Raw genomic sequence first — 14,838 nt, 5'->3', positions numbered from 1 at the left:
AAAATAAAGCTGGAAACAAAAATACCCACTCTTGAAAGTCATCTGTGGATCTTTTCTTCCTCCAATCTGGATCCTGTTTCCATATTTAAACAAGTTAGAATGAAGATTGCTCTTAAATCATTATTTTCTTCATTCTAAGAGAGTATATTAAAGGTCTTTGGTAGGTAAATCTTTAATGGATGATTCTTTCACTTTCCCCTTAGCACTCTGATGCATATGTTAGTCCCCAAACACCCACCCAAAATGAGAAGGGAAGGCATGTAATACTCCAGAAATGAGCATCCAACAACTACTTTCTAGAGGTGAATCTGGTAGTTTTGCTTCAAATATACATTATTCCTATTAATCTATATAATTTAATTTTAATCTCCTTTGAGGTATTATCTAAGTTAAAATATAAATCTGGGTCTTCACAGGCCAGAAATAATAGTCTAGAATCTGGTAAAATACACTGTCAACAGCACTTGTTAAAGCACACAGAAAATGTCACTGTGGGCTGACAAAGACGAGCCTTCACTCAAGCTTCTTCTGAAACCTCTCTCTCAACAGCCCAGACTTTACACTATGCTGACCTGCTTTGAACAACTGAAACAAGAACCTTGCTATGCCATTTTAGCAAAAGTCCTCTGCCCTTGGTGTCTGGTTTCCTTTGGTATTGATCAAATTCCTCACCCCCTATTTTAGGTATCTAAACATTCCAGGCAGTTTTGAGAATGAGACTAGTTGATCTAGTAAGAATCTTCCCAGACACTGACCCTCTGCCCACACATACATACAGGCAGACACTGTTCCTGAGCTGTAAATCTCCACTTGTCTGTGGTGCATTTGGAGCTGAGCCCAATCTCTCTCCTCTACTATAAAACCTCACTGCAGTGGTTACTCTGGAATAAAGTTTTCCCTATTACCTGTCTTACTTTTCTATTACTGTGAAAATAAACATCATGACCAATGCAACTTATAAAAAACAGCATTTCATTCAGTGCTTGTGGTTTAAAATGGTTAGAGTCCATGACCATCATAGCAGTGAATATGGCAGCAGGTAGGCAGGCAGGCATGGCTTTGGGGCAATAGCTGAGAGCTCACATCTGGATCTACAAGCTCAAGGCAGAATGAGAGAGCCACTGAGAATAGCATGGGCTTTTAAAACTTCAAAGCCTGTCCCCAGTGACACACCACTTCCAACAAGGGCCATTCTCATTCAAACCTCCACACCACCTTTAACAAAGATTATTAATAATTTCTTAACAGGGAAAAGAAAGTTCTGGAACAGGGAAGAAGTAAAATACCCTTGATGAGGAAACTGAGAGTATCAGTATGAACTAAAAACTTCAAAAACCTGAGATTTATTTTAGGGGGTGGTAACTAGTAAAAATTTACTGCTTAAACTTCCCAGTCTAAGCTGGGCGGTGGTGGTGCACGCCTTTAATCCCAGCACTCGGGAGGCAGAGGCAGGCGGATCTCTGTGAGTTCGAGGCCAGGCTAGACTGACAGCCTCCAAAACAATACAGAGAACCCCTGTCTCGTAAAACCAAAAAAAAATCTTCCCAGTCTACAGCTGTTTAAGAGCAAGAGATTAGAAGCACAGGCGTAGGATACAGAAAAGTCTGTGATATGCAAGAGCTAGCTTCATACAGAAAATGTTGCGCCATGAATTTATGACAGAGCCATAAACAACATCTACTGAGTACCTACCATATACCAGGCCTTGTGTGGCACATTTGAGCAACCTAATGATTAAATGCCATCATTTCTATTTTGTAGAAAAGGGCATTAAGTGTGTTAGGATTAAGCAGTTCTCCCAAGTCCACATGGTTGACAGATTCCCCCAAATCAAGACCTGGGTGTAAATCTAAATACTATTTCTCCTATTACCAGAGACAATTCAACAAACTAACAAGTGGGATCAGAAGAACTATTTCAACTTAAAAAATGGCAGAGGCACTAACCTGACAGTTCTGAAATGATAAAGAAATTTCTAGAATTATTCCATTTTCTAACTGTTTATCAGAACAAATTTAGAGAAACCTAAATTACTTACGGAGACAATGTTTGCTATAAAGAATTACATGTGGAAAAATGGCACATTATGTTCAACTGAAAAAGAGCAGAGGTTTTTGATTTTTTGGTTTGTTTTTATTTTTTTAAGACAAGGTTTCTGTGTCTTGGAACTCACTCTGTGGACCAGGCTGTCCTCAAACTCAGAGACCTGCCTGCCTCTGCCTCCAAAGTGTTGGGATTAAAGGCATGTGCCACTACCACCCAGCATAAAAGAAACAATAAGCAGATGTTTAAAAGCTCAATTTCTTTCATTTTATCCATGGGTTTGTCCCTAAGTTTGCTTAGCTAAGAGATGTAAACCATCTAGGCTTCATACAAGAAATGGGAGTATCTACTTCATATGATGTTGAAAATCATAGCTACCCCTGTCACTAACTATAGTTAGTCTGACAGTGTACAGAAATGTAAGTTCACTTGCCCTTCTAAGAAAAAAACATTTCATAGTTTGAAAGAAGCCATCAAAATATTATGTCAATAACTGACTGAGGATTGGGACAATCCCTCCATTACTCAGGACTTCTACAATCTCATGTGTAACACATGGGAGACTATAGATTAGTGTTTCTCAACCTGTGGGTCATGCCTCCTTTGGGGTCAAGCAACCCTTTCATTGGGGTCACCTAAGACTATCAGAAAACACAGACATTTACATTACAATTCATAACAGTAGCAAAATTAAAGTTATGAAGTAGCAATGAAAATAATGTTATGGTTGGGAGGGGGTCATCACAACATGAGGATCTGTATTACAGGGTTGCAGCATTAGGAAGGATGGGAACCACTGCTATAGATGGTCTTTAAGCTCAAGTTTCCACTGAATATAAAAGGGGAAGATTTAAGTTTGTTTCCCTATGGTTTCCCATTATAGCATACACTCAGTTTGACTACTAATGGAAATTCTTAGATAACCCTGGAAAGAAAATAAAGTCGAAGAGAGAAGGTGTAAGTACACACGTCCATATGTGTTCTTCTGTGTCTTCTCCATCCAGAACATGTCTGATGACACTTTAAATAAAGGGCAATTGGAGGAATACCTCGTACATTCCTAAAAGAGAACCTTTATTTTAAAACCTTTAAAAAAGAGGCAGGGACAGCAGAAAAAATATTATAAAGTCACACAATTCACAAATTTTACATAAATATGTATTTGTTCTAACTTCTTGTTTATATATGACTCCCTCAAAGGAAATAACTATCCTTAGCAATTTTCTAATGCTTTTCAATTCTTGTTTCATTCCAAACCCCAAATCATCAACTATGCTGAAAAGACTCCACAGTAACTTAAGTGTTAACATTCAGCGCCCATGGGCTCTGTCCCCTTAAGTTAATTTTTAAACCCCTGGGCTTGAGCAAAAAAACTCCTGGAGCACATTGTAATCACCCATTTTACTCAAAAGAGACAGAGCAGTTTAAAGGCTCTCCCAAGTTGATTCCTCTTGACCAGCTATGACTGAGAACCATGAACCACAAACTAGCATCTAATTATATACAACTAAATGAATTCCTCAGGCTCAAATAACCACTATTATGCATTCAAAATTATTCTAACTACCTATACATTTTAGTCTATCTTCATGTTTGAGTTTTATTTTTCCAGCTTCATACAAAACTGACCACAGAAATCTTTAGTCTGCATGCCTCTCCTCTCTCCCCTTTCTCTTTTAGATGACCCCAAATGGAAAGCATAAAAACTGAACAAATTTTCATTAAGAAAATCGGCCATACTTTACAATGAGTATGGCTGCTTTTCTTAATGTGTGACAAGTGATGGCGATGCACTTGTTGAAGTTTTTGCCACACTTTCACTCATACCCAATCCAGAACCATCATTCTAAGCTATGAAGAAAAGGTAGGATGACTAGACAAACAGAAACCCAGTTCTACCCCTACTGCACATGATATTCTACCTGCTCAGAAATTGTTTCCTAATTTGTAAAGTGGGCTTGGCTTTTGTGAGACTCAAATGGCACCACATTTTATACCACGTGTTGGTGGCATCTACTGAATCTTTTCCAGTTATCATATAAGCCTACTTTAATTTTCTACTGGAACGTTTCAGTGAAGCCAAGCTCAGACTTCAAACAGAAAGAAGACTAAGTACACTGGCCAGAGACAGCTACAGTGGGTAAATAGCACTAGCCAAAGATGGGTAGTGTCCAGAAAGGACAATTTCTAGAGAATAAGGGATTCAGTGTGTGGCAAGCAGCCTTCTCCAAGTAGGGGTTGCTCCAAAAAGTTATCGCCTTGAGTACATTATTGACAAGTAGAGGAATAGCAACAGAACAATGGACACTTCTCTTTCTATTTAACTGACAGAATCAGGAAAAAATTAACTCAACCAGTATAAAACCAGTAGGGTTATCAAGAAATACCTGCTACCAAACTAAAGCACACATTTCTCCATTCCTAGAGCATATCCAAGAAAAATTCAGAGAGAAGCCTGAGATGCCTACAATCATACAGGAGCTCACACATGCTCATATCCATCAAAATATTTAACAGTTGTTGGAAAAAGATAGATATGCCACAAATTTCAAAGGGCTCTATTGTTTTCTGACTAGCACATGAGGCAATATCAAACTTCATGGTGTGGGTAAATGTAAAAGAGGTGATCATTTATTCCCAAACAGTAAGACGATTGTATACTAACCTCCAAGCAGAAATAAGAAACAAGACATCACAGGTGTAAAGCAAATGTTATGGTAGAATCCCAGATTAACTCTGAATGGAAGTAAAATCATAGCTGTCAGAAATAAAGCACCAAAGTGTTCAATTAAAGAGAATATATCAATATTCACCTGAGTAAAATAATTTGTTTACTACAATTTTATGCCATTCATTATGACACAAGGTACAACCTTAGAGAAAAGATGAACCAATGATCAAGACCAAGGTTCTCATTAAGACATAAGAAGGAGTCTGGCATGGTGGCACACCCATCTTTAATCCCAGCACTCAGAAGGGCAGGAAGATCTCAGTGAGTTCCAGGACAGCCAGAGCTATACAATGAAACCCTATCTTGGAAAAACAAGAGAAAGGAAGGATACCTAACATGGCCCAACTCAGCTCTGCTAGGAAAAGACATATAAAGGGAGATTAGCCCTAAAAGCATATAAAAAGATAGCTCAATGCTAGTTTCAATGTCAATTTACATGACAAAGATGGAAAGCATGAGAATAACAGGTGGCCTACCCCCAGTCTCATTGGCATATTTTTGATGCTGTGCTAGTCATCATGTTCTTTATTGACTACCAACACAAAAACATATAAGGAATTCATTCATGCAAATGATGGAAAACCCAGATTCAAGTTATTTAATGTTGAAACACTTTCTGCAGAACAAAAATGCAGGTAATATGCCCAATCAGGCAAAAAAAAAAAACCTTGTAGTTCCTACGTTAGGCATTACAATTAAAATCACAAAACCTCATTTTGGCAACCCTGTAGAGAAACAAGTACACGTAAATTTTACTGACAGTTTTGTAAATTAAACCTATAAAATCTTTCCAAGTCATTCATATGGAAATCCTATTCAGTAACAAGACACTCCATAAGTAAACTACAGGATTATCTAGAAAAGTTTGGGCCACCCAAAATGTCACATTCCAGATAAGGAGTGTTAGCAGGATACAGGACAAACAGCTTTATCACTTAAACACAGCTTAAGAGCAATGTTGCTCACTCTTTAAAGAGGAAGCTGAATTGCCTTAGACCAGGGGCTGTCAAACCTGTTTTAAAGAACCAAACAATAAGCACTTTTGACTTTGTAAACCATACACACAGCCATAGGCAACAACTCAACTCTGTTGTTGTCAAGGAAACCAAAGATACAGACTTAATAAATGAGCATATCTATGCTCCAGTAAAGCTTTATTTAGAAAAAGGGGGCAAGACTCAGAGTTAACACAAAGAACAATTTCTAGTGTAAACAATGGGCTCTTAGTGATGATGATGGCTTATTAGTTGTAACAATGGATATTGGTAGCTCCTCAAGGCCCCATACTGGTACAGGACTTTGAAGGCAGCAAAGGCTGTGTGTTTGGGAGATACAAGGGCACTCTCTAGACTTTCTGTATTTGCAGAATTTTGCTGTGACTCTAAAGATACTCTACTAACTAAAAAACAATGAGAAAAAAACAGGCTCTGATCAAAGAAATTCTTAGACAAATGTATTCCAAAATTTTTTACCCAACTCTGAGATAGAATTATCACTAAAGCAAAATAATTTAATACACATATAATATAAAGAAAAGTGAAAGTGGTTATATTTTAATCAGCCATAAAGAAAAGTGAGATCATGATATTTGTAGGAAATGGATACAACTGGAAATTACATTAAGAGAAAGAAAAAATAATGTTTTCCCTGTATGCAGATGCTAGGGGTGTGTGTAAGTCATGAAACTATAAAGGGGACCATGAGGAGGAGAGAGAAAAAGATGGGTGATAGATAGAACACATGTGACATGAAAGATGGAGAAGGGACAGAGGCTAGCAGGGTTAAGGTAGTGGGAAGAAGAACAGTACAACAGGATATATATGAAAATGGTACAAAAAATTTGTTACCTTTGATAATGATAATAATAAACTAATAGGGCACATGAAATATACTCAAGTACTGTAAAAGGAGCAAAGTCGGAACAACAATTTTAGATGCTTTAAGATGTCCCAAAGCCTAATAAATTAGGTCCTATGGAAACCTAGCCTTATCAGATCACAAAGGCCTAAAGGCTAGTTCTTTAAACAATGACCAGCGTGCAACAAGCTAAGTACAATATCCAGACCCTAAACTATCTTCTTCCCTTCCCTTTTAATTCTAAATAGTTGTCTTCTGTCTCTAAACAAGTTCGTCTAATTCTTGGCAATCCCTCATAGCATCAGACCTTTTGTACTTACATAAAAGATCTGCTGTGCACTTGTAAAGGAGCAGAATAAACACATTCAGAAAGGATGAAATTGTTTCCCCATTTCCTAACACAATCTTTGACTAACACCTTTCAGCTTTTCCAGGAGTGAAATCACTGTTCTGTCCACTGGTAATCAAACTTTGAAGAGCAAGATGACTTAAAAACCTGAAACTTGGCAGAGAGTAGGCATTTGGCACCGAAGTCAATGTCCCAGTGGGTAACAGTCTTAAAATACTTTCAAAAGCCAACAGAAGGCACCTGGGCCCTTAAACCTCAAGAATAGCAAGAACATGGGAACTGGCTGCTGCCTTCCAGCAGCTAACCCTGCAGGATTCGCAGAGCCGATGTGTTTAGGGTAGATATCAAAGCATGCAGTTCTATGAAAAGCTAGAGGAGGTTTGTACAACTGCTTTCTGGTGGTCTTATTTGGGAGATGCTGTATTTTTATGTGGAGAAATTATAGGCAAGTGATGGAATGTGTAATGACCTCCATGTCATTTACGGAGCTTCCATGCTTTCTGTGTAGAGAGGAAACTGAGCTGAGGAAGCCGAGAAGTTACACAGAAGAAAGCATCCACACTCTGGAAAGGGGGGAGTTAAGACAAGATAAAGGGAAAAGGAACAAAAATACCTTTATTACAAGTGAAGCTACGTAAACGTAACTGAGAAATAAACAGAAGTGTGCAGGGAGAGGACAAAAGTGGCTAATGAGAGGACCAGAAATAGACAGAGTGAGACTAAAGATGAAAAACAAGTCCTAATGAAAATGTAAACTGTTTCCTACCAACTCACTCAGCATTCAGAAGAATGTATCTTTAATTACTGCATGACAGTCCAAATTGGCCTTTTTTAAATCACAAGACAAAAAAGTCGTAAGGCAAAATCACTAAGAGGATTTTGACTCAAAGAAACAATACTTAAGGGACAGAACTGAAGGATTGTACAAATGGTCTAAGAACCACCATAATATTAACAGCCATTCAGACAATACATTAGTCCAAAATACAGAGACTTTACAAAAAAAGAAAATAGGATAAAAACGTGTAAGAGTTATATTAAGCCAGGTGTGGTGGCACATGCCTTTAATTCCAGCACTTGGTAGACAGGGGCAGGGGGATCTCTATGAGTTCGAGGCCAGCCTGATCTAAAAAATGAGTTCCAGGACAGCCAGAAGTGTTACACAGAGAAACCCTGTCTCAAACTCCCTTCCCCAAAAGCTATATTAAGAAGTAAAACCAATAAATGTTCTTTTGTATATAAAATATGGTATTACAGTGTTCTTACTAAGAAATTAACATCCTATTTGACGTCACACTGTCCAATGAAATATGAACTACACATATAATTTGAAATTTCTTCACAGCTATGTTAGTATAAAATAGTTAAGACTATTAATATTGTTTATCCTGACATGTGTAAGTATTTTAATATATAATCAATATGAATGCTGTAGAGTATATCTCAGTGGTAGAGCACTGGCCTAGTATACACAAAGCTCCAGATTCAATCTTCAGCACCTCAAAAAAGAGATATTTCACTGGTTTCATGTTAATTACTTGATATCTGTTATGTATCATACATGTATAGCATATCACAATTTAGAAGCTATATAACTAGATGCCATAAAGTTTATACTTGTCAAGGTAAATTCTTATTTCCAAATTATTTTAAACATACTTGAAATTAACTGAGGGCTGCAATAAGCCAGTCAGTAAAACACTTACCTCACAACTATGAGAACCAGAGTTCCATCCCCAGAAACACACACCTTTAATCTCGCACTTGGGAGGCAGAGGCAGGCCCTGTGAATTTGAGGCCAGCCTGGTCTACAGAGCTAGCTCCAGGACAGGCAGGGCAGTACAGAGAAACCCTGTCTTGAAAACAAAAGCAACAACAAAAAAGTCAGGCATGGTGGCTTACACTTGTAATTCTCATGCTGGAGGGAGAGAGACAGTCAGATTACTGGCTCTCTGCCATACCTGGTGAATTGCAGGCAAGTGAAAGACCCTGTCTCAAAGAACAAAGTTGTTAATTCCTAAGGAAGGAGAGCTAAAGTTGTCCTTTGGCCTCCACACCATATACACACATGCATCTAAACACTCCCACACAACACAATTTTAAAGTGAACTTAATCAAGTCTGTTAAAGTGCAATTAGGTCGATTAAGTTTCTCAGCCACTCTAGCCACATTTCAACTGCTCAAGAGGTCCATGTGGCTAGCAGGCAGTGACCATAATTGGACAAAGGAAAATTTAGTCTAAAGATATGAGGTGGAGGCTGGATGGCTTGGCAGTTAAGAGCACTTGTTGCTCTTGCAAAGGACCCAGGTTCTATTTCAAGCACCCACACAGTGGTTCACAACCATCCTTAACTCCAGTTTCAGAGGATCTGACCCCTCATTTGACCTCTGAGGGTACCAAGCACATTGTAAGCAAGCAAAATACTTACACACATAAAATAATCTTTAAAAATTACAGAAATTAAGTAACTAAGTATTAGTTAAAATAATATGGTAAAATAAAGTAATAAATTATGTGACAGGGAGAAAAATAAAGGCATTAAAAACAATAGGGAAAAATCACAGATACGACCATTATGTATGACAGATCTATTGATTTGTACCAATAAGTATATTCCTGATAAAACTACCATATAAATAAAAAGTTATTACAAAGAAAAACCAACTTTAGAGAAATACTTAAAGCAAAATAATTCAGAAAAACAAAATAAGAATGCAAACAGGAAGATAGGGAACTAGATCTCAACATCAAATAAGGCTGGAATCCAGACCAAAAAGCATTGAACTAGATGCTAAAAGCAAAAATTTACCATGAGGACATGACAGTTAATAAGCACTAAGGATCACATTAACAACATATGACAAAAACCTAAGACATATATGGGAAAATAGAATCAAATTTGAAGACTTTAACTTTTCTTATTTGATCAACAACAATTTCTGTGAGTTTTTAACAATGTATAAAAATCCTAAATAACAATATGGTATATATATATAATAATTCTGTAACCTGGGAAGAGAAAACAGCCTTATTTCTGCTGCTCAAGGAACACTCACAAGAAATGACCACACACAGTGCAAACATCAGAAAGTCAGAGAACCTAGAAAACATTCTACAATCATTCAACAAACTGAAAACAATTAATATACAGAATAAACCTACAATGGAAGTTTCAACACTCTCAAGCTAACCTTCATTAATAAAAGAATAAACATCTTCCAGGATACAGAAAAGATGGGGGTAAGGTTCAAATACACATATCAGCAGCTAAAGCACTGATTAGCCAGCCTTAAGCTTTAAGAACTGAAATAAAGTGGCTGGAGAAATTGCTCAGCAGTTAAGAGCATTGGCTGCTCTTCCAGAGGACCTAGGTTCAATTCCCAGCACCTACATAGTGGTTCACAACAGTCTGTAACTGCCATTCCAAGTGATCTGAATTCCCTTTCTGGCCTCTGTGTTCACCAGGCAAGCAAGGGGTGAACAAGCATACATGCAGGTAAAACATCTACATAAAATTAAAATAGAATTAAAAATAGAAAAAACCTGAAACAAAAGGCAATGACAAAAAGAAACTAGTACTCGACTTGTTTTAAAAAAGAAAAGAAAAAGTACAAACCGATACAAGGATGTCAGAGACATATTAAAGGCTAGGTAAGCATGAACTGGAAGATCAAAGCCATGAAACTATTAAATAAATTTAACCAAATAAACCAGAAGAGGGTGGAAGCCAGACATGGTACCTCATGCCAGTAATTTCAGCACTCAAAAACTGGAAACAAAGGAATCACTAAGCATCCAAGGCCAGTTTGACCTACATGGTGAGTTCTAGCAAAATAAAATTCTATCTAAAATAAAGGTTTGGGGAAGGGTGGAGAATAAAAATGAAAATCAAGAAATAAAGGAAAACCATTAAGACACTACTATCAAAGCTGCATGTAATCGTCACCTGCAATCCCAGCACTCAGAAGACCACGGAGGAGGACTGTGAGTTCAAGACTCGCCTGGAGTACAAAGTGAGACTGTGTCCAAAATAAATAAATAAACAAACAAACAAACAAATAGTCTGGGCATGGTGGCACATATCTTTAGTCCTAGCACTTAAAAGGCAAAGGCAGGCAAACCTGAGTTTAAGTCAGCCTTGTCTACACAGAGGTTTCCAGACTCTGTCTCAATAAATAAATAAGGTACTACTAAGCTCCAATTCAATGGTCACACAGACAGCTCTGGTTCAATTAAATGGAACATAAAAGCAAACCAAAAGTCATGAATCTAGGAAAGGGACTGTGGTGTGGGGGTTGATAGGGATGGGAGAAGGCAATAAGAATGTGTTATATACAGAGACCAATACCATAGATTCCCATGGAAGGTTTAATAGGAATATACCAAATCTTGAAAGAAAGTTAACTCAAAAGAATAGTGTTACTGGATAAAAAGTAAAAATTGTCTTTCTGAAACAAACCTAACTTTGATAAGTAAAGTAAACCTAACAGCCTGCATATGCAAACATATACAAATATAAATGACCCAAGAGTTCATCAAACTATCCCTTCTACTTTTATTTTTACAATCTTCCATAATGAAAAGCCAAGAAAAAGTTTCTATGTAAACATGATTCTCACCTATTAAGTGTGACAACCATGTAGCAAAACCTGTACAGGAAAACAGGCACTCTGTCTCAGAAACTTCCAGTAGGTAGACATCTCCTATGAAAAGGAATTTGCTCACAATTATCAAAAACTGCAAATGTGCATCCTTCCTGATGTAGCAAGGTCACCTTTAGGAATTTGTCTTCTATCTCTACTCAGACATGCGTGAAATTACAATGAACACAATTCACTGTAGTTCTTGTCATAGCAAACACTAGAAACATCCCACAAGCCATCAACTGTGAGTTGTCTAATTATACTATGCCCATGTGAATTCTCAAAAGTCACAGAAAGGAAAAGAAAGTTTACATGTACATATAAGGTAAGTTCTTTTGTATTAAGTTTAAAAAGCAATACAAATTAAAGTATAAGCTGCAACTTATACAAAGATTGCAAGACTAGTTAACAGAAGTTTTTTTTAAAGCCTTTTCTGCCTTGGTCCTTTTGCATTTTTTAAATCTGGAACCATGTAACTGTCACTGTGAGCTGAAAAAGAACATATAATGATATCTGTTGTCTGTTTTTTTAAAATCCTGCACTTGGAAACGATACTCCATTTAGAATACTTGTTATTCTTGCAGACTGAATTTCCAGTAAAGATATAAGTCAAGAAATTCTTACTTTAAAAAGTTTAAACAAATACTCCACACAGATGAAAGGGGGACAGCAGATCAGTCAGAAGTGCAACTCGGTTAAGTTTTTAACCCAGATGATACTTTACAATGACCCTGGGGTCTTCTAAAAATACCAGTGCCCTCCATCCCACCCGTACACAACTAACACCAGAAATTCAGAGCATGAGGCCCTGGCCCCAAACCACTGACCTCAATGCTTTTAAAATGGTGAACATTTATTTCTAGATACGCCCACTACAAATTATCCACCACAACACTATTCCCTACTGTAACTTACCTACTCAAATAACATCCTTGCCAAGATGCCTATTAACATGGGAGATACTAGTTGCCAGAGAAGTAAATTAACTGCAATTTCAGGCACACTATACCAACTATCACAAACACTGAATGTGGGAGTGACCAAGATACCTTGTGTTCTTTTTACTGAGAATTTGTCTCAATTTACCCTAACAAAGGTTTCCTATGTTCACAATAATCTCTATACCCTAAGTTAGAATAACATACCTACTTATAACAATAGCAACATTTTCATTCTAAGCTGTTAAGTCAGGACCTGCCTCAAACCTCTAAAACTTTACAAGCAGGGTGGGGCTAGAAAGTGCAGCGAGTAAAGGCATTTTCTGCCAAGCCTGACCACCAGAGTTTGATCTCTGGGACCCACACAGTAGGAGAGAACTAACTCCAAGTTGTCCTCTGACCTCTACAGCCACACCATGACACGTGTAACCACACAAACCCAAATATATACACAAATAAATGTTTAAGAATAAAATTTACAAGTAGCAAGAAAGAGGCAGAGAGAGTAGGGTTCAACTACTGAAAAGCTTTTGAAAATGAAACTTAGGATTTAAAGACCAACTTCTGCCTCATCTTAGACCATCATCTAACTTTGGCAGCTTGATTTCTAAAATGTAATTTGGCATCGCCTTAAATGTTTAACCTAAACCTCTCTTTCTATCCTGTATGTTTCCCCCAATTATAGACAACATCACATTCTGTATAGCTGGTCTTCCCAGAAGGTTCTACCAATTTTTCACTTTTTATACACAACTGACACCATCCCATGACATTTTTAAGTCAAAAGATTTAAACAGAGCTTGGCTTTGAGAGCCTAAGTCACCTTGATTTTCCTTCGGCAATGCTGAGTTCCATTTTTGTTTTATTTTCAGGTGTTTCACAACCGCATTCAGCCTGCTGGCGTTGGAATGGCATCCTCTGGGGAAACAGGATTGATTAGTTAATGGAAGGTGGTGGAATCTATTCCCATCTAAGTTAGGCCTCAGACTTTATTTGGGTCCTCTCCCTTCTCACCCCAACCCATGTAAACCAAGTACTATCTAAGCTGCCAACAGAGTGCCAGGGACACCAAGCAAAGGTGCTCACCCTTAGGCTGGAGCTGTCCTAGAACCCCTGCTCTGTGGCCAGGAGCCCACAGGTCAGCTCTTGCCCAACATCTAAGGCATTTGCAGGCCACGACTGAGACTGTTCTAAGTCCTGCCACTCCAGGCAACCCAACACCTCACAGCAGAAAAGGAACAAAACGCCACTGCAGGATTTACTCAACCTCAAGGTGTTTCTAAACACGTCTTACCCAACCATTAAAAACTCTAAAAATAAAAAACGTTTAAGAGATCTTTCGAAGTTTTCAGGACAGGGCGGTTTGAGTCAAGTTAGATCTAACGAAAGGTTGGACGGCTGAGGAGTTTCAACTGGGATGAGAGTCCTTGGAGGAAGCTGGGTGCCTGGGTGTCAGGCCCTGCCCTCCACCTCCTGAAACCCGAAACCTCAGCTCCAGGAGCATCCCAAGCTTGAATCCCCATCACCCACCAGGCGGTTCCCATGGACTTTGCATTGAGGCTGAAGAGCCCAGCAGGCGGGATGGAGGGGGAATGGCGACTCCCTCACTCCCTCGGGCCTTGGGGGCAGCTGGCCCCAAGGCGTCACACTCACCGAAGTCCAGGAACTGTTTGATTGACAGCGGCGATGGAGAGAAGCGGGAGTAGCGCTCGATGTGTTTGGGGACCGGCTGCTTGAGCAGCCGAAAGAAGAGCCGCATCCTCACCCCGGCAATGCGCAGAACCGCCGAGACGTCCCAGACTGCTGCAGGGAGGCAGCGCCGGCGGAGGTTCACCTCCACCTGGGGCTCGGCCTTGGAGCCACCAGCGCAGTCGCCGCCTCAGCACCTAAACAAGCACCAGAGGCAGTAAGGCGGCTGTGGCCCGCTGCCCGCGGGTTCTTGAGCTCCGCCCAGAAGAGGCGGGGCCTGCCGCCGCACGTACGCGGCGCTCGTGGGCTGTGAGGGGCGCGAGGGGCACGCGCACGCCGCTGATTGGCTGCCGCCGCCGCCAAAGCTTTCTTAAAGCCCCGGTAACACGCCCAAACCTCCCGCCCTCGCTCGTGGGTCTTACCCTGTTCTCCGCAAACCTGGCTGTTGTCTTTCCCTCCCCGGATCTGGTCTTCCAAGACCAAAATGTACTTGGAGACCTGGAGGACGCCGGGAGCCCACGCCCTGAAACACGATATTTAGCAAAGCCCTAGACCTTTCCAACCCCAGGCCCCTCTCCCGGAAGGCC

At 39.3% G+C, this 14,838-nt stretch overlaps 1 protein-coding gene across 13 annotated transcripts in view; it reads right to left on the bottom strand.

The window, feature by feature from the left end:
• LOC121138600 (pyruvate dehydrogenase (acetyl-transferring) kinase isozyme 3, mitochondrial-like) overlaps positions 1 to 14,528 on the bottom strand; it is a 37,532-nt gene extending 23,004 nt beyond the window's left edge. Inside the window, exons 1-4 of one of the 13 annotated variants that reach the window (XR_005875536.1) lie at positions 14,216 to 14,525; positions 13,386 to 13,480; positions 11,601 to 11,684; positions 3,013 to 3,103 (exon numbers count right to left, since the gene is read on the bottom strand). Coding sequence is in view for 3 of the 13 variants with exons in the window: in XM_040741268.1 (XP_040597202.1) it covers positions 13,386 to 13,477 (92 nt within the window). In the remaining 10 variants the exon portion in view is untranslated. Of the gene's footprint in view, positions 1 to 3,012; positions 3,104 to 4,708; positions 4,780 to 8,686; positions 8,837 to 11,600; positions 11,685 to 13,385; positions 13,481 to 14,215 lie in introns of those variants that run through there. The other 12 variants (XR_005875537.1, XM_040741270.1, XM_040741276.1 and 9 more) reach the window with 12 other exon arrangements.
• Between the last annotated feature and the right edge of the window lie 310 nt (positions 14,529 to 14,838).

The sequence above is a fragment of the Mesocricetus auratus genome, unplaced genomic scaffold, assembly GCF_017639785.1.
Source record: "Mesocricetus auratus isolate SY011 unplaced genomic scaffold, BCM_Maur_2.0 contig_5122_pilon_obj, whole genome shotgun sequence".
Classification (NCBI taxonomy): Eukaryota; Metazoa; Chordata; class Mammalia; order Rodentia; family Cricetidae; genus Mesocricetus; species Mesocricetus auratus.
The sequence above is the reverse complement of the archived record's forward strand: the minus strand, read 5'-3'. Positions and strand labels throughout refer to the sequence as shown.